This window comes from Colletotrichum gloeosporioides, assembly GCF_011800055.1.
Source record: "Colletotrichum gloeosporioides strain Lc1 chromosome Unknown consensus_30, whole genome shotgun sequence".
NCBI classification, from domain to species: domain Eukaryota; kingdom Fungi; phylum Ascomycota; class Sordariomycetes; order Glomerellales; family Glomerellaceae; genus Colletotrichum; species Colletotrichum gloeosporioides.
The window spans coordinates 191,243-210,655 of record NW_025544675.1 but is presented as its reverse complement, the minus strand read 5'-3'; the positions used below and the strand labels follow the sequence as shown (position 1 = coordinate 210,655).

The 19,413-nt window shown below is 53.4% G+C and overlaps 5 protein-coding genes across 5 annotated transcripts; 1 reads left to right on the top strand and 4 right to left on the bottom strand.

The window, feature by feature from the left end:
- Positions 1-27: 27 nt before the first annotated feature.
- On the bottom strand, positions 28-1,644 carry GCG54_00008713 (uncharacterized protein; the record flags this gene model as incomplete). Its single annotated transcript, XM_045408674.1, has 2 exons — positions 28-1,117; positions 1,178-1,644. The coding sequence occupies 2 exons, from the start codon at positions 1,642-1,644 to the stop codon at positions 28-30; spliced, it is 1,557 nt and encodes a 518-aa protein (XP_045266417.1).
- A 1,415-nt stretch (positions 1,645-3,059) lies between these two features.
- Positions 3,060-5,788, bottom strand: GCG54_00008712 (uncharacterized protein; the record flags this gene model as incomplete). The annotated part of the gene is made up of 3 exons (XM_045408673.1): positions 3,060-3,246; positions 3,312-3,564; positions 3,622-5,788. The coding sequence occupies 3 exons, from the start codon at positions 5,786-5,788 to the stop codon at positions 3,060-3,062; spliced, it is 2,607 nt and encodes an 868-aa protein (XP_045266416.1).
- A 2,974-nt stretch (positions 5,789-8,762) lies between these two features.
- Positions 8,763-9,992, top strand: GCG54_00008711 (Transforming growth factor-beta-induced protein ig-h3; the record flags this gene model as incomplete). Its single annotated transcript, XM_045408672.1, has 3 exons — positions 8,763-8,871; positions 8,935-9,709; positions 9,767-9,992. The coding sequence occupies 3 exons, from the start codon at positions 8,763-8,765 to the stop codon at positions 9,990-9,992; spliced, it is 1,110 nt and encodes a 369-aa protein (XP_045266415.1).
- An 801-nt stretch (positions 9,993-10,793) lies between these two features.
- On the bottom strand, positions 10,794-11,813 carry GCG54_00008710 (uncharacterized protein; the record flags this gene model as incomplete). Its single annotated transcript, XM_045408671.1, has 1 exon — positions 10,794-11,813. One exon carries the CDS (start codon positions 11,811-11,813, stop codon positions 10,794-10,796), a length of 1,020 nt encoding a protein of 339 aa, XP_045266414.1.
- Positions 11,814-13,276: 1,463 nt separating this feature from the next.
- GCG54_00008709 (uncharacterized protein) lies at positions 13,277-17,329 on the bottom strand (the record flags this gene model as incomplete). Its single annotated transcript, XM_045408670.1, has 12 exons — positions 13,277-13,578; positions 13,637-13,728; positions 13,777-14,140; positions 14,265-14,301; positions 14,521-14,899; positions 15,059-15,267; positions 15,342-15,523; positions 15,579-15,634; positions 15,690-16,150; positions 16,205-16,263; positions 16,306-17,254; positions 17,318-17,329. The coding sequence occupies 12 exons, from the start codon at positions 17,327-17,329 to the stop codon at positions 13,277-13,279; spliced, it is 3,102 nt and encodes a 1,033-aa protein (XP_045266413.1).
- Positions 17,330-19,413: the final 2,084 nt, after the last annotated feature.

Sequence of the window (19,413 nt, the reverse complement as noted above, 5' to 3'; positions counted from 1 at the left end):
ATCAACAGCCACATTGGTGCTCTCCGTTTAAGCCTTCGTCGTGACATTCATGTTCTTCACCCACGGCTTCCAGACATCCTCAATGGTGCCCGGGTCATTCCACCCGTTCCACTCGTAGTTACCCAGCGCCCAGCCATCGAAGACACCCTGCGCGCCGGAACGAATACGGTAGCTGCCCGCCAGCCCCCACATCATCCAGCTGATCTTGTTCTTGACGGTGAACTTGCGCAGGCAGACCTGCAAAGTATCGTTACGCATCGTGTCGTCCTGCGCGTTGCCGAATTCGGAGAGGATGACGGGCGTCAGGCGGCTCGCCTTCGGGCAGTCGCCCGTAACATTGCACGCGGCCGGCTTGTCGATCCCCAGCGCGTTGAACCCGGAGCGGTAAAATCCGGCCTCGATAATGGGGCAGGTGCCCGTGTCGACGTCCTCGCTCATCTTGTACAGGTGCAGCTCCCAGACGAGCTTATCCGCCCAGGCGTGCGCGTCGACGTCGAAGACCTTGGGCTCGCGGCGCGCGGCGTCGCGGATGGCGGTGCACTTGTAGCACGGCGCGGTGAGGTAGTTCTTGCCGCTCGTGAGCGCGGAGAGGTCCTGGCCGTACTGCATGCCGCCCCAGAGGATGAGCACGTCCGGGTTGGCCTCGTGGATGGCGTCGGCGCCGGCGGAGAAGTTGCCGACGAGGGTGTCCCAGTTGTAGTACAGGTCTGTCCTGTTCCAGGACTCGCGGACCTCGTTGCGCAGGGACATGGAGACGATGTTGGGGTGGTCGCGGGCCCAGTTTGCGACGTAGGAGAGGCCGCGGCGCCAGTGGGTGGTGTTGAAGTGGACGTCGTCGAACCAGCCGTTGCCGTCGGTGTGGGAGCAGCACCACATGGCCTTGCTGACGTGGACGTCCGGGGAGATGAAGATGCCGCGGTCGAGGGCGGCCTTGGCGATGTCGGACCAGATCTCGAAGCGGGTGGTCTCGCGCGTCCAGGTCGGGTTCTGCTTGATGATCTCGTTGGTGACCTTGGTGCCGTTGACGTAGCCGAGGGCGTTGATCATGGCGACCTCTAGCGGGACGTCTTCGCCTTCGCGGTCGTAGATTTGATCCACCATCTCAATGGCGTAGCCCCTAGCGAATGGTGGGTTAGGAGCGCGACCAGGGTGAAGGAAACATGTAGCGAGGACTTACATTCGGATGTAGTTGAAGCCAATGCTGGCGACGCTGTCCAGGATCTTGTCAACCGAGGACCATTCCAGGCCCTCGGGGACCATGGTCTCGCCGCTCATGGGCCAGTTGACACCGGCCCACGTGATGACCTCGCCACGGCTGTTGACGATGTCGCGGCCTTGGGTGCTGAAGGGGCCATATGGCCACGCGTTGCTGGAGTCATTGGTCGCCTGTCTAACGGACTGCCTCTGGGCAGTGTACCGCCCCATGACGGGGGTCTTCATGTACTGGCCGCACGCCGACGACACGAGGGTCGCGGCGGCGATCGCAAGGGCCGTCACCTTCATTATGGAAACAAAGTTGCGCCAACGACCACGTGTAGAAGCTGCAATGGAACGACGAACGTTGCGTCGAGGGAGGGCGAAAAGGACGCCGGCGTCCTTTTTAAGGCCATTGCCCGCGGCGGCACCTTCATGAGCCGCTGCCATTTCCTGTCCTCGGTGGATTGGCCGGCGAGACGTCCGTATTCGTGGAGAGCAAAGGGTTGGTCGGTCAGTCTAGTTGGCTGGGTCGGCTCCGCAGTCCCCGCATATGCTGCTTTCTGCCCCTTCCAGCGGGAATTAGCATCGTCATACTCTCTCGAACCTGTCTGGTCATGAGGGTTGGTTTGGCTGCGTACCGCGCCGGTGGATGGGGTTGGTTTTTGCCGGAGCTGTGGGCGAGCAAGGTTTTGGGGCCGTGAGAGCAGGGTGGCCCTTGTCGCGGGGAAGGTTTGTTGGAGAAGCCTGGTGACGGCATTGGACCGCTTGAACGAGTGGAGAGCTCGGGAGCCGGGCTACCCCGCATCGCAGAGTGCGGAGGCGGTGGAGAAGACAAACAAAAGGAAATGAAAGCGGGCAGCGGGACAATTCCCAGTCAACCAGTCCACTGGCTTGCCGAGCAACCCGTCTCCGGGGGAGGGGGCACCATGGCACGGAGCCGGTCCGAATCGGATGGGTGCTCCGTACGATGCCTGGCACCTTTGGTAGTCTGATTTCCCACATGTCGATAAATCATGTGATGACGTCGTCAGCCAAGCTGTGGGAGGAGTTTAGGTGAGAACACTACCTCAGTAATGAGGTCAAGCAGCCCAGTGATGGCAGTGTATGTAGATGACTGAGGATGGATACGGGTATTGGCAAGAACGGAGACGAAAAGAAAGACGAGGATGACGGAGACGAAAGCGATAGAGCAGAAGACAGGAACTAAAGGCAGAACATAGGAGATAGAACAACACAGCTGATATTAACAAGAATAGCTTCAGCTATCTGTCTCACAGAGAGTATGCAGTTGATTGATGTATAATAAGACAGCAGCTTTTCGACGGAGAGTCTGTACCTCTCAATTTGATGTTGAAGTTGTGTTCATTCGCAGTGGGACCTCACAACAAGCCATGGCCGTCGCAACATGCCCCAACAACACTCCAAAACGATGTAAAAAGTGAGATCACGACTGGGGCATGAGTCGAACACGCGACCTGCGCCTGGAAGATATGGAATAGTGCGCCGCTCTACCACCTGAGCTACCCAGCCGTTGCGTCCTTGTTGAATAATTACTCTCTTGTCTTGATGTTAAGTCGAGGCGATGCAGGCTGACAATCTTCGTGGTTGCCTGGAGGGAAAGATGGGGCCGAGCGGCCTGTCTGACGGAATCTTCTAGATCAACGCGCGCCTTTCCGGATGACAACTTCAGGGGTACGGACATCACGTAGCCGACAGCTGTCCCAAGTCTTGCAATGGCCGCTGAGATTTTACAAGGGCTTTGGGGGCATTCGTTAAACTAATGGGTAGGCGGCACAGAGTTATGAAGTATTCAGGAGATATGCATTTGAAATATATTCACCAAAGAACGTAAAAGGCGTCTACTACTTCTTCAAGCTCTTCTCCGGGTCCTTCTCGTACCTGTTGCACCACTTCCGCCACTCCTTTGCGCCCTTGTGCATCACCACCTTCAAGTCGTCCTTGACGTCGTTGACCTCCCACGCCTCGTCCTCCCAGTTCTTCTGCCCGCCGGTCCGCGACGGTGACCAGCCGATGGCCTCCAAGCACTCACTGTTTTTATCAATGTCAGCATGTGTTTGCATATCAGAGACGGATCACGGGGGAGGGAAACTCACACTTCAGTCGGTGCGTGGCTGTACCGAGGGAACAACCGCGAGTCGACGCGGTGGCACTCGGCGTACAGGTAGCTGGAGAGCACGTCGATGCGGTGTGCGGGCTTGAAGGTGATCTTGAGCTTGTTCTCCTTCTCCAGCTCCTTTTCGGACTTTTCAGGGTCGATTGTCTCGGGATCCTGGGACGTCGACGCGATGCGCTTCGTCACGGAGCGGGCGGTCTTGGTGCCCTTGATGGTGAAATACGCCCACACAGCTGTCGCACACGTTAGCATGGACGGACAGATTACCAATAGTGACAAGAAATACTGACCATTGACCTCAAACAGTCCGCTGATGGCAATCATGACGAGGTCGATCGCCAACGAGACGGGGAGCAGGCCCGTCGCGATGATGGCGTCCCGCTGCGCCTTGGACTTCGTCCGCAGCATCGTGTTGACGAACTCCTCCCGCATCTGCTCCGGCGTCATGTTCATCGACGGCGGGTAGACGAAGACGATCTCCTCCACGCCGACCGTCTTCTTGGTCTCGTGGGAGCCGTGCGCCGGGTCGTCGTCCTGCACTTCCTCCTCCTTGATGTCCTCGGAGAATTTGCCGCCGGCTTTCTCATCGCGCACCTTCTCCTCGCTGAATTTCTCCTCGAAGGGATTCTCCTCCCTCGCCTTCTCCTCTGACCCAGCCTCCCTGGCCTTGTCATACACGCCAGCCTCCTTCGCCTTCTCGTCAGCAGCCCTCGTCGTCTCGTCAGCGGGCTTGCCACTCTCCTCAGCTATCTCATCAACATCCACACTGTCCTTCCCCTTAACGTCTCCATCCTTGCCCTCCTTCGACTTGTTCCTCCGCCCCTTGCCCTTTAGCGAGAGCTTGCGCGCAAGATTCGACGTCGACGACGACGAAGCCGGCGCCGGCGGTGGCGTCACGCGCGCGAGGAAGTCAAGATTACTCGTCGTGGTATACTGCATCGCCTTGTCCACCCCCCTCGTGCACTTGGCCTTGAACCCCGCCCAGCTCGTCGTCTTGGCGTCGCTCTGCTTCGCCTGCCGCACCTCCGCCTGCCACTTGCGCTGCACCTTGTGCGAGACGCCCTCCTTCACGCCCTCAGGCGGCGCCTGCAGCGGCGGCGGCGGCGGCGTGTACACCAGGAACCGCGTCGGCATGCCGCCCTTGTCCGGCGGCGCGGGCCCTCGCCCACCCAGCCACGGCTTCGGGAACGGCACCAGGTACGCGATCAGCTTGTGCGGGTCGCGCGAGTAGTGTACCGGGTTATTGGGGTCGTCGGCGCCAAAGTCGGAGCCCTGGCGCCGCGGCGGCGCAATGAAGCCCTCTGTGGACGGGGTCCTGGTGAACGGCGCTGGTTCCTGCTGCTGCTTGAGCATGGCTGCCACGGCGTCCGGGTGCGGCCGCGCGGGCAGCGGCGGGGCCGGGCCGCCGTGCTCTTCCTCGTGCTGCAGGCGCATGGCGAGCGCGCGGTCTTCGTCTTCAGGGGACATTGGATGAGACGGCTGCGGTGGCGGTCCGCTGTTTCCCCAGCCGGACGAGCCCTGTGATGGGCGCTGGGGCAACGCGGGTCGGTTGTGGTTTCCTTCTTCCTCTTCCTGGAGTGCTAATGCCATTGCGTAGTCTCGGTCCTCTTGCTCCTGGATGGAGGGATCAGACGCGTGTGCTTGGGCGTAGTAGTCCGCAACCTCCGGCTCATGAGAAGGCCTGGGACCGGGCAGGGGCGGGCGGTCCTCGGGGATGGGGACGGGTACTGGAGGTTCTGGCGACTTGCCCTTGTCATCGGCAATGCGATGCCCGTCTGGTACGCTGTATGTGTAGCCGGAGTCGTTGTGATGTACGACGGGCTCGGGCGCTTTGCCCTTGTCTTCTGCGTTAGGATGCCCATTGGGAGGCTGTGAGTAGCCCGTGTCATGATGCAGCACGGCAGCCTCGGACATGGGTGATACGTAGTAGTTGTCCTGCGCGGGCTGATGTTGAGGCTGGTGCGATGAAGACGCCATTTCGTCGACTGTCACCTTGGACTCGACAGGCGATGGCGGCGAGGGGCTCCGTTTGCTGGGAGGATCGTAAATGTCGTCAGCGGTGTTGTTGTTGACGTTGGCTGGGGGGTCGTAGATGTCCTCCCGAAGTTTACTTGGAGGGTCGTAAATGCTGTCCTCCTCATCCTCCTCCTCCTCCGGGACGGCGTCGGCCGCGTGTTTCGTCCTATTGGGGTCCTTATAAGACCACTGCGAGCGCACGCTATTGGAGCGATACGTCGTGGGCGTGGCGGGTATAATGTTTACCGCAGGGACTCCGCTGCCTGATGGGACGGTGGGTGACTCATTATTGAGGTCATCGTACCAGCGGTTGTTGCTGTGAGTTTGCTGGTCGTACTCATGCTGTCCCTGAGCTTGCTGTGAGCTCGGCTTGGATGATGGGAAGAAGAGCTCCTGCTCCGCGATGGAGCTTGGTGTATGGCGCTGCTGGGTAGTGTCCATCTTGGCGATGCAAGCTTTACTGCAGGTTTCCAAGACACTTTGTTTTCTGTTTGGTTTTTACTCCTCGATGAAGAGAGAAAAGTGAGGAGACCAGGCGGGCTATACGGACACAAGCCAATTCACTCAAGTCAGCGCAAACCTTAAATTTGGAGCTCGTTTGGTTCTTCAGCAGTTTGAGGCGACAAAAATCGCCTTGGAACGCGCAACCCCGGTGCGGCGTTGAGAGGGAAGATGACGTGGTGTCACTGAAGGAGGGTGTGGCGCAGCCCGAATTGGTTTGTGGCTCTGGCTCTGGCGCCCCAACGGTCAGCGGCGCAGCTCACCGAGTCCTTGTACGGGATCTCCGTGATGGACAGGGGTGGTTTCTGGCGATCCTGGCATTGGGCAATCTGTGGCTAGAGCTCGGTTTCAAGTCCGAGGGGTTTCGGTGCGGCGGTGAGTGTCTGTTGGGCGACCGGCGAACGCATTGCGAAGACATCCTGGGGATAGCAGCAAAACTTGGATCTCTGGGCGGTCACTTCTCTCTACTATGAGGCGGCGCGCTGTTCTTCTCGCCCCGAACATGCCGTTGGCGAAAGCTACGGTACCCCTGATTAAGCTGCTGGATCGTGCGGAAGTGGTGTTGCACAGGAAAGATTCTATTGTTTTCTGGTGGATGGACGAATTGGGGGCTGGATGTGACCTGCCTACCTTACCATGAAGCACCTATACGCACACTCATCCAGCACTGTTTTCTGATCGCGATCAGGAAAGAGTATATATAGCGTTTGCTGCTCATCCAGAGGGGCCAAGGTCTTGGACAGTTTCGCGTACGTCGCGATGCCACGGCTGGGGGCATCGGGAAAAGTCGGAGGAAGCCAAACAGATGTCACCATGGGTATGCGACATGGAGAACGGGTCGGATTCTAGGCGAGAGTGTTAAGCATTGCATCCCCGCGGGGGAGCCAAGCATTTGAGAGGAACCCGAAAGAAGGGTTGAAGTCATTAGCTTGGGGATCGTGATATGGCGTTCGCAAAATAGCCGTCTATTTCGAGAAGGCCAAGGCATTCTCAAAATAAGAATGGACGGAGAGCGAAGAGATGGTCTTGCAATGCTGAACACTGAATTCGACACACGGCGACTCCTGTCGCTAGAGTGATGATTCGCAGGTCGGGGTTGACGATGGAAAGGCCAGAAGTGAGGCCAGATGAGACCCGGCATCCACGATCAATTGCTTCGACTACACAACCCAACAGACCAAATTTAGCACTCTCTCTCAACATTTCACTGTGTTCATCGTAGCGGCTCGTGTCAGTCTCTCTTCTCCACATACCAAAGTCCCGAGCGCATCTCAGCATTTCAGCCAAAGTCGGCGGCGCAGCATGCCAGAAAAGGATTGTTCGCTTCCTGCCAGGCTGCCGCAAGCCGAGGCGCACCGCGCAGCAGTCACTGCCATTTTTACTTCCTGCGCTCTTTCAGCTGGTCTACGGCATAGACGTGGTGCCGCATTAGCCGTGCGCTCGGTCAACTGAAGTTTTGCATACGTCGAGAAGAGGAGAGACAATAGACGAATCCGTGGCGAGCGAGCGTGCGTCTGTCTCCGTCGTCAGCTGTCAGCGAAGGAAAGCAGCATCGTGCAAAAGTGAGTGGTGGGCAGAATATCTGCGGAAGAATGGTTGATCGATGGCAGCAAAGGTCCCTTCCCGGGCGGTGGGTGTTTGGGAGTGGGATAAATTTAGCTGAGTCAGCCCCGATTTCGACCGGCCACTTGTGAGACCCACCTCGGCACTCCGAGTGCTCTCCACCGACGGGCACAGGCACAGGTACAGGCACTGGCACCTTCTACCGCGAATAACTTCAACTGGCCCTGTCCACCTGCCTCTCTTGCAACCCGTCAGTGCTCTTGTCTCAAGACTACGTAGCCCTGGTTGCTGGGTTACTTCGGACCAGACTTGGCTTTTGTGAAGTGTGGGCCCTCGGCTCAACAATCGCATTATCTCTCTGGTCCATCAGATTGCTCTCTGTCTGTCAGAGTGTTTCTCCTCATCTTCTTCGTGCAAGTCCAAGAACTAGTCACACGGCCTCTGCAGGCTTGGCGTCGCTGGTGTTGCGGCTCTTCACTCGCAGGCAACCTCTCCAACAGACGAAAGTGTGAAGCCTGTCTGCCTCTCAAAATAGCTGACTTTCGTCTGAGATAGCCCCCACTCCGCATGGATGCGTTTCCAGTGTCCCACTTCCTCTCTCTGAGGCATGTTTCAAAATGATATCCCGCGCCGCTATTCGTCGATCTCCCGCCCTGGCAAACCCGCCCAGGAATCTCGCTGCCCAGCTTGCCCTTTCCCTCCCGCGCCCTGATTCGTCCGCCGTGTTTTGGCACAGCCAGCGCCAACGCAAGAGCCTCTCTCTGATGTTTGTCCGTATCAAACTGCAGCTTGACGAATCCCAAGGCTGATGATGAATTGGGGGTCCATGTCTTTCTCTCTGCGAATCCACAGTCCACCTCTCCCGTACGGGTCTTTCGTATTCCCACTTCTTTTCCCCCCTCTCACCCCTCGGGACCGTAGCACCCCGAGCCAAGCCAAGCCCAGACAGCCTGTCAAACCCCCCCGACGACAAAGATGACGGGAGCCCAGGCCCGGAGTCCCACGTCCAGATCTGGGTTACAGCAGGAGACTTGCATCAAACAAGCAACGCACCCCATCGCAGTATTCGTACCCACCGGCGCTTATTTTGGTAGTCGTGCTGTGGGATATCCCGTCTGAGCTTGGCAAGTGTCAAGGGCATGGCTCTTCACCCCGGACCCTCAGACCCGCGCGTCCGGTTGTCATTATAAGTATATCTGACGGCTGCCTTCCCGTGCTATCGATCATGACGACCCTCTAAACTCTGTTTCCTTTTGTCTTTATATCTCCGAGTGTGTGTGGTGCCCGTCTCCGCAACTCTTTTTTCTCTTCAACCCGCCGGGCTGGTTCCCGTCCTTGCCCGACAGCCGCTATGCAGTTGAAGGGATTTCTTCCTCTGGCCTTCGCTGCACTGGCGGCGGCGGCTGAGCCGCTGGCCGCCGTGCTAAAGACTCACAATGGAACGTTGAGTACGATGAACTGTGAGTAGTAGTGTCCCGCATCGTAGGGGGGAATGGGCCTCACTTACACGAACCGATGTCCAGCTCTGCTCGCCATGGTCCCCGCAGTCGGCGAGACCCTCTCCACCTCCAAAGACTTCACCATCCTCGCGCCCTCGAACGACGCCTTCGCCAAGGCCATGCAGGCCGACCCCACGCTCGCCCAGAAGATGACCAACGTCACCTGGGTCACCGACCTGCTCATGTACCACGTCGTCGCCGGCAAGACCACCTCCGCCGCCTTCTCCTCGAAGCCCAAGTTCGCCAACACCATGTTCGAGACGCCCTTCGCCAACGTCACGGGCACGCAGAAGGTCGAGCTCAACAAGATGGCCGGCAAGGCCGTCGTCTACAGCGGCTTCAAGCAGATGAGCATCGTCGAGACGCCCGACATCACCTTCAACGGCGGCGTGCTGCACGTCATGGACTCGGTGCTGACGTTCCCCGGCACGCCGGCCGAGACGGCGATGAACACGGGCCTGACGAGCATGGCCGGCGCGCTGGTGAAGGCGGGCTTGGTGGACGGGGTGGATAGTCTACAGGCTGCGACTGTTTTTGCGCCGACGAATGCGGCATTCCAGGCTATCGGGGCGACTGTCACGTCGATGCAGCCGGCGGATCTAGCCAAGGTGCTGCAGTACCACGTCGTTCAAAACCAGGTCCGCTTCAGTACCGGAATTACGACCAAGATGGGGTTCAAGAGCTTGATGGGGGAGAAGGTTACGTTGAGGAAAGAGGAGGGTGTGGTGTATGCCAACTCGGCCAAGGTGTCGGTTGCCAACATCATCACCAGTGATGGCGTTATGCACGTCATTGACAAGTAAGGATTATTCCTCCACCTTCAGGCTCTCCAGATCTTTGACTAACGTTATGACAGCGTCCTCAACCCCGCCTCGCCGAAGCTCACCCCCTCCAAGTCCGCCGCGACCTCCCCCCTCGCCTTCAACGGAGCCATCGCCGCCGCTAACGCCCCGTTCGCCGACACGGTAAAGCCGACCGCCAACTTCGTACTCGCCGTTGAATCGAGCGCGATCAACGTCAAGGTCAACTTTGTTCATGCCGTGCTTGGGTTCCTCGGATGCCTGGCGGTGGTCATGCTGTAAAGCGAAATGGCGACAGAGTCTTCTTTTGTCACGTACAAATCTCATTCCATTCTTTGGGAGCTTCAAGTGAGCATCTTACAATACCAGAGACTTATTACTCAGATACTACTTTTTAATTGGAGCGGACTCCACGAAATTTTGCCAAACTGTACAAAATCCCAGTCGCGTGTCTACACCGCGCTACGTAGACCATCGCATGTTTATCCAGTAGCAAACATCATTCGCACAGCATCGCATCCTCCGTACCTCGGGGGAAAACTAATGAGTGATGACCATGATTCAAAAAAAAACATGATGTCTAGCGCGCACTTACGTGCTATCCTCACGATCTGCCCTGTTAGTCGAACTTCAGTATGTTTGGCTGATCGCCCTATTATTGATTGTCGCTGCACGATTTCAACCATAATTCCCATGGGCATAAGATTCACCAACAAGTAATCGTCAATTCCCGTCTTGCCGCAGGACATATGTTGTTCTATCTCAAGAGTACCAGGCCTATTTCTCGATACAACTCTAATTGAATTAGAGCAGAGCTTCAGAAGTTTGCCGTAAGGTAGAAACCTAGTACTCTGACATGCTCAGGAATATGGTCACACATCCCATAGCTGTTGTTCATTCCCCAAAGCTGCCGACGAGCTTCTGAAGGTATAGCTATAAGTCGAATCAAAACCATCGTCAACCGAGACATAAAAGTACTGTTCGCCCCCTCGACAGGGACAGCAGCGGTTCGTTGCCTGGGTATTGCGAAGTTCCTGAGGGTTCGTCGCATCTCTTGTACATCGATATCCCCAGCTCCAATCCTCAGGTTGATGCTATCCAGCACCAGTTGATATTTTCTGTAACCGACGATGGTGTATTGTAGTATCTGGCCAGAAACGTCGATGCGTCGTCGTTGGAGCCGGGGAAATTACTAAGTAGGAACATGAATTCTCCGGTTCGAAATTTTCCAGCGATTCCATCATCGGCCAGCATGAAGAATTGTGTTTCCAGGAGAAATGACCCGTAGCTCGGCTCACCAACATCCATCATGAACTTGCTCTCTGCGTCGTTCCAGCTAACCGACGGCCACGCCTTGACAACTCTGCAGTGCCGGGGAAACCTAAAGTGGGGACAGTGTAAGCCACGGATTGACAAGTTCATGAGCATCCTGATGTCCAAGTCCATCGATATGTCTGTCAGTATATACGCATTTGGGTAGATTCGGCGCACCATGCACGCCTCGTCTCGGTCCGATATCTCCACGAGCTTTCGCAGGCCCTGCCGCGCGAATCTGCCCGGACTTATCATTTTTAGTCCGACGCCGAGCCCGGGCACGCGTCGCTTCCAATGTTCGCGTCGCCAGTAGCCAGTGCAAACCGGAAGCACATAGCTCAACCCACCGGCCTGCTGCATCCGCGCCACACATAGGTCGAGGGTCAACTTGATCCCAGCGTCAGTGACGCTGACTTCATTCCATTGATGCCTTATAAGGTGTCTGGCTTTCAAGTGAAAGTCTCCAGGCGCCTTGGCGAACGCACTGCCATGATCCGCTCCATCATACCGCGTTGGCTGAGTACCATGACGATCTTTAGTCCAGGCAAAGATTGACACATCATATGCGGTTCGTATGATTTCCTCTTGGAGCCTACGAAACGCTTTCGTACCTTCGCCGTAAAGCATGGGTATGTTGACATCAAAGATGCCCACGAGACAGTAGGCCATGTCCTCCTCCCTCGTGGTTTCGCGGCCGCCGGCCCACGAGATCCGCTCCGCTATAGAGTAGTCTCTCGGTTGATAATATGGAATGGCGTTGGGAGAGATGCCTATGACGTCTGAGAGCATGTTTTCCCAGTCTTCCTTGGTGCCAACGAACCCCCAGTCGTGTTGGTAGAAAAGTACAGAAGCCGGTGCGATGAGTTCCTGCAAGGTCCAACCCTAGAGAACCAACGGCATCTGCTCCATAAGGACATCAGGTTCAGGAACAAGGTTCCCTCGGATGCCGATGCAGGGAGGTAGAGGTCTAACAGGTAGGCGCAGCACACGTTTGCATTTTTATACCGTCTGTACATCGAGTTGATAGCCTCCGAAAGCTCTGCGCTGTAGACTTATCGATACAGCAGGTGTCGACCCAGGCGTACTTGATATCCCTGCTGAATGCCAGCCAGCATGTCATACGTATCTTTTCAAAGCCCTTCATCCCATCGCGCTTGGGGCTATTCCAATCCTGGAGAGTGACTTCCTCGCCTCCCCAGGTGTGTGAGAAAATCGTGTATGGAGGTATATATTGGCCGAGGTGAGTTTCCATGGCGAGGATGGTGGTTTCAATTAGACGCATGGTGGATGATTTGGTGACTGGAAGTCTATAGAATGAGATTGAAGGCTTTGTGTTGCGCGGTTGCCGGTCGTTATCGGGTATCCCAGTTCGTGATCCCCCACGCTCATCGGGGCAGCCTAACAATGTCGTCTGGGTTTGACACACTGATGTGTGGAATATGTGAGCTCTGCCGGTCAGCTTGAAGTTACAAAGGCATTTGATAAGTTGTCTAAGCTGCCCACTTCTGACACCGGCGGACTCAACTGTGATGTAGTCTGGTGGTATGAGAGAGGGGCAGGGAGGTCGGTGAAGTTCCAGGTGAAGGTAGTGATAGGAACTGAACGACCGCAAAATTGTCAACTTCGAGCGCTCTTTATCAAGCAATCAACTATTTCGAGTCATTCGATGCTACTTGTTTTTAGACACAATTTCGGCGGCGGGAGCTTAGCGAGCATTGGTGGTCGGTCAGTAGCGCTGGGAAGAGTACGTGGACCATGGAATGCTGAACTGGAAATATAAATGCAGAGACACGTATATAGACACATGATCTCCGCCATTAAGCGCTTATCAGGGCTGTGGCCGCTTCGGCGCTTCTATCCATTGGTTCGCACAGCTTGGGGGTCAGAGGCGGAGTCACATGAAATGCAGCCTGCTGCGACACAGCCCCGCGAGATAGGCAAACGCAGTTTCCAATCTGACCATCATGAAGTCGCCGAAGAAAAAGCTCCAATTGTGAGCAGCTGTACTTTCGAATCTAGGCCCGCTTCTTCCAAAGACAAGTAGAAAGAGGAAAAGCAGAGGTGAATGACAATAAGTTGGTTGCAGAGCTTCAACCCCTGGCTTTCGCACTGAACGAGTCAGATGCAATCAACAGGCGTTAGATTTCTTCTTGCCTTTTGGAAACGATTCGCTTGGCAAATCTTGTCGCAAAAATTGAAATATCAACTGAAATGATGTCAACAAATACTTTCAATATTACACAGGAAACGGGCTATTCCATGATGTTGATTATCCGTCCCATCTGCTCCTTAATCACAGTGATCTCCTGTTCCAGGCGTCGTCTCAACGCGGGGTTCTCCTCGCTCTCTGTCGCAACATTTTCATCCCTGATCAAATTAAGAACCGCTACAACCGCGGTTAGCCCACCATGGACAATAGCTCGCAGCTCTGTCTGCACATGATCTGCCAAAAGCCTCATTCTTCTCTTAAACTCAGTCATGTGATTCTCAAAGAGGTCCACTCGATCAACGGCGCTGCGGATGATATTTTTACGTCTCCTGTCACTTCCACCTCCTGCCCTTGGTGTAAGTAGTAATGATCTTTAACTTTAGAGCTTCATGATCTAACTTACCATAGTCTGCATTGCATTTTTTATAAGGGGCTTCCATCGCTTGGCCGAGCATGGACGTCCGAATACCGGTAAGTGCGTTTATACGCAGCGTGCTGTCTCGAGGTTCAGCTCGGAGCCTATCTTAGTAGAGAGCTACTTACTTCAAATCAGTGCCGAGTCTGTCGATGAGCGCCTCTACTTGGGAATTCATTGTGTTTTCGTAGCAGATCAGAATTTCTTGGAGAAGATCTGTGACTCCAGGGAAAGTCCCGAGCTCATTTTCTGACGGGAATTTAGCGAAGCGAGCCCAGTATCTGGTTGAAACGTCCTTACCGAGTAAGTCAAGCGCCCATTCCATGTGACCTTTGATTAGGCGGCTAATCTGCCCAAGTCTTTCCCTGCAAGATGTACACATGATATCCCACTGAGGTGTCACATCCCTGACCATAGTATGGATCATTTCCTCATTCCAGTCATGCCATCCGGCCGTGCTGGTATGGTGGTTCCCAAAATTGCGGCAGAACGCTGAATAGGTTGCTTCACATGTTTTTGAGCAACTGATCAGGCATCACGTGGAAAGTCGGAACTTACCCGGCGCCCACTCATTCTTGTCAGCGAGGCACAATTGGGAAGAAGTCAATAGACTTACGGGATGCCATTCTAGTGCGGCATCTACCGCCGCAGTCCTCCATGTGTTGTTGCGTCGATCTTACACATCTTTGGTCAGACAGATTAATTGTCTGAGGAGGTAGACGACCCACTATCATAGACTCGCGTCTGGAACTCATCCGTGATCGACGCCCCAACGAGACTGAGATCTGAGTTCCTCCCCATGAACTCCTGATTGCCAACTATCAGTCAAAAGCAATGAAGTGAAAATGGATACATGTTGTGGATTATCTGACCCTTTTCAGCCGAGACTCGATCAAGTTCAGCGTGTCTCGAATTTGATGCTTCTGTTCAGCACGGGCGCTCCCGGCACCAGACTCAACCCACAATGTAGCTTCTCCAAGTAAAGCGGGAATGTCGTTTTCAATGAAACTCTTCGCGATACTTAAGTGACTGTCCGCAATAATGCCGAGGCAGTGACTTCGAAGCGCAGGAATACCGCTGAGCTGCAGCGATGGCAGCGCCACGTCCCTCGGCTTGTCTCGTTCATCCCAGTATAGCCTGTTGCTGACGCAGAACACAGCCAGATTTCCTCCTGGAACCTTGTTTCTGTACGTTGTAAGAAGTTGGCTGGTGACCATGGCGTTCCGGGTCTGCATAAGATATTCCTTGAGTCTTGTGTGAAGGCCGGCATGTTAGCTTGCAAGTCAGGTTCCTGAAGTCGATCAGAAGTCCGCCCTTCACTTACTCGAACAAGTTTTTTTTCAAAAGTACACTATTGAGGCAATATTACTTAGTAATAGCTACCAAAGAGTAAACACAGCTGTAACTCACTTGGCCTGTCTCTGCTCCTTCTGGAGTATATTTAGATCAATTTGTTCCTTTTCTGTTAGCTCCGACAATTCCAAGTCGAAAAAAGACGACAATCCGTGATCGATGTTTTCAATCTTTCGCCGAGTAATTGAAACTGCGTCGCTGAGCAGTTGAATACGAGTCGCGTGTCGTTCTTGCCAGTCTTTCATGGCTTCTTCTGCTTGAATGTCCTGCGTTTCAGGTATTAGCAGACAACTCATGTTGAATATAAGGCAAAACGGTGAAGGCTTCAAGTTGTTCTCACATCAGACTTTGTACAGATGATCCTAACGTTGGATAATCCGGCCTTCTGCGCGAGTCCAAAAACGCTTTGCACGCCAACATCTGTAGTTGCTCGCCCGATGTTACATATTGCAAAAATCTCGTCACATTTGACCAAATATTTTTCGGTAATAAGCCTGCGTGCCGAGTTCGAGTCACGGAGTCCTAAAAATCACATATGAGGGACAATTGGGTCATGCACAATAAGGGTTTAGCTTACCGGGAAGATCGACGAGGATTAGACCCTTACTCAGAATATGCGAGGAGAGGAACACCCTGTTCCGTTCAGAACACTTCGTTTCACAGTCCGTGGAAACTAGGGAAAACTTACTTGATCTTACGGACAAAAGGCCATACAGCCGGTGTCCGCGTATCAGTCGACTCAGATGTCAAATAAGCCAGGAAGCCAGCACAATCGTCTTGCGAAGCCTTTTCATGTCTTCCTCCGACCGGAAGATCAATCTCTCGTAGCCAAGACCTAAAGGTCTCCAAGACAGTGTTTTCCGACTCGTTGAGAAGGAAGTCTTCGCTCGCCAGCCGTCCTCGAAACATAGATCGAAAAGTGTCTCGAGCAACGTTCGCCTGCTCTTCATTATCGACAGCTGCAGCCGCCCCATCATTTCCCATGATTTCTCCCTCATTCAGGTGAGAAAGCCGGTACAGCTGGAGCAACTCCTTCGTCTGCTCCATGAGGTCATCCTGACTGAACAATTCCACCTCGATCGCGAAATCGTGCCCGTCCGCATAGTGATACTCAGTAACGACGCAGGTGCATGCGGCTCCGCTGTTGCTCTATCAGACGTCAGCCAATTACTAAGGCTTTGCGCAAGATCATCTATATCCTACTGTTCTGGCGAGATGCCTTTTATCTAGCAGGGAGTTCAAGACGCTACTTTTTCCTAGGTCTGTTAGGTAAGGTTACTTCACTCATAGTGCAAGATGCTCACCGACTCCAGAGTCTCCTACAAACCCGATGGTTCGCATCGAAGGTCCTTGGAAGTGGGACAGATGGAGTGCTTGGCCATGTAGTCGTTTAATTGTTGAATCGGGGCTGATGTGAAGCGGACTGCCTTCAAGAGTGCTTACCAACCGGGTCATCAGTGCTTTCGCATCCTTGATGGCACTTTGGACCGCAGGGTTGTAGAAGCGGCTCTCTGGCAGTTCCTCGTCCTTAACGTCGTAATACACCAAGGGTACTTCAGAACCCGCCCGCGATCGACGAAGGGGACGTGGGCTCGAGGAACTTTGCCTAATTGAAGGCGCAGGACTGCTTAGGTGGGGGCTTCGTCGCCCATTATTGATGAAAAGATTCGATAGCCCAGCTCTAATGTCCGACAATCCTAGATCTGATGGGGCCTTATCGAGGTCATCGATAACAAGTCGATCTAGGCGATGAGCAAGACTTCCGGTCTCAGAGAAGTTCTGAGCTAAACTGAGTCTCCCAGAAACATTATCAGCAGCTCTATAGAAACGCGGGGAGAGCAGGATTGATGGTGATGGGGAAATTGACAATGAGGGCACCCTCGCACGAGTGGTCGGTGAGCTGGGAGTCAAAGCTCCAGATGGAAACTCAGCCCATGTCGCGGTCTCAACTGAAGGCAAAGGCTCGTCTGGAGACACATCGCTTGGAAATCTCAGTTCCGGGAACAAGAAGGGGTCATTCCTATTGATAGACGGAGAACGACTCGACTCAGGAGTGAATACTGGGGTGGATGATCCCAAAGACGCCGTCGACGTTGCTACTGACGGATATCTTGTTGGAAATATTACTGGCGCAGGATTTGAAAATATTGATTCCTGAGGAGAAAGGGAGGTCCGAAGCGAAGGTTCAGAAGTCGCAGACCTCGATGAGCCGGTCGCAGCTGGGGAATGTCGACGCTTCTGCTCCAGGGTTAACTAGATGATCTCGCATTATTTGGCGGAAGAATCGGTATCATGGTTCCAAGGAGAAAAACTCACAATTCTCGTCATTTTCCAAAATACAGTGGTGAAATGAAGAGACCACGGGAAACTGAAGATTCAGGCGCCAATTTCAGGTGGGCATGCCGTTCGCCTCTTAACGTAGGGTGGTGCTTAGGATCCCCAAGCCTGTCTCATTCAACCTAGACTGAGAGAGGAAGTCTCATTACGGGTGCTTATCCTATTGCAGATGATGAGTCCGTAGAGATATCCATTCCAGAATGGCACGCCTTTTCCCGGTGAGGGGTTCATGCAGGTTGGAGCGGCGGAGACCTCCTGTTGGTTTCAGCTGAATGTCGCGGGTCCTCAGCCGGACCAACACGGATGGACCTGCTGGGCGAAAAAAGCGCCAACAGAGCCATCGGACCATGATATGTGTGATAACGAGTCAGTTACATGCAGGTCTCCGGCTCTTGGGTCAATTCTGGACTCATTGCCGCGTCAAAAGGGGGAGAGCGCCAAATCGAGCTGCTCGAAATTGAGTGGCTGAACAAGGAATGGAATCCTAGTCTGCTTATGATTAATGCAGCAACTCCTGCTTAAACGCTCATGATAGCATACTAATAGCGCAAACGAAATGATTCTCTTCTGCAGATGAAACTCCACGATCAAGTTTGCACATTCATGCCCAACTATTCGCTATGCAGGAAGGCAGATCAGCTCAGAATTGAACCACGAAATCATTACGATATGGGTATATGACCTGAATTTACACCTATAGTAGTAAACATATGTTAGTGCGAGCTGGCTCCTTTCAGTTTTTGGCTATAGCAAAACGTCCCTGCGCCTGAGACTTTCATCAGGACGATAATAGGATGCTATATCAATTGCTGCAGAGAGAATCCCCTAAAGAATACAACCTCGCTACTCGATCAGCAATATTGGTGTTCATAAATTCGTATTAGAGTTAACAAGTCAGTTCGGCTTGATTTATGGCTCCTGATAGAAAACATCTAGGCACCAGAACGTTATATGCTCCTGCAATTTGGCAGTATCTTGGGACAAGAAATTTTAGGCTGAGCTCAACTCCCTACGAAATTCCAAGTAGTCTAGAACTCTTCTATTAGTAGACCTATCTACATGCAATGCTTTTCAAATACTCTTTTGTTCCGCATCTACTTCAGTCTCCATTCGATTGAACGTCAGTCTTTGTTCTGGTCTCCCCTCACAGGCGTTAGTGTAGTTCACTTGCTGAGCTCTCTTTCCCCTACCGACTCCAGGGTTTTTCTTTTACTGCGTTAACAAATCTTCCAGACCAGTTCGCATGACTATTGGCATGATGAAGGCTAGGAGGTATTCGCCCGTTTGAGCGGTGTGTAAGTGGTTCAAGTCCTGACTGCAGCTACTATAATTGACGTTTACTATGGACTGGATAGAGTTGATTGAACTGCGCTGATGTGCCTCAATGATGTGCCATCTAACATTCAGTGATCGCCTCACACAAATAAACATGTCGTCTCAGTGATCAAGGCTGCGCGAGTACCAACTAAGAACGAGAACTCCATTCCCCTATCTACCTCAGAGCTCTACAATGGCAGAGCTTTCAACGGCTTGTTGCCTACCTATGTGATCATCACGATTTCTGAGAGCACATTTAATACTTTACCTTTAACGAATTCATTGTTGATCGCAGAACCTCTGACATTTACACTAATCCAGAGTTATCCTTCTATAGGTCTGAACAACTCAGAAGTCTGGTTCCTCAGCCCCTTTGCAAACTCCTCTACAACACTGCACAGTATCTTTAAGTCCTATGAAACCTTGACTATTCTCCCTTGCTATTAGTGTCACACTCAACTGAACAGTCGACTTATAGTGACATTAGCAAAATTACAGCAGGAAGTAGTCATATAATATTAACCTTAAGCCTGTCCTCAAGCCTTAAATCATTAATTATATCTACGCCTTTGCAGTTTAAGGGTATTCAATTAGATATATAATGTTATTATTAGAAATCATATAGCTATAGTTTTTATAGCTTACGTTAGAGCTTAATTTAACACGCGTTTGAGAACTAATCTTAAAAATCTGTTTTTTTTTTGAGAGAGAGAGAGAGTGGATGGAAAGTCTATACTAGGCTTAACTTAGTATCACGT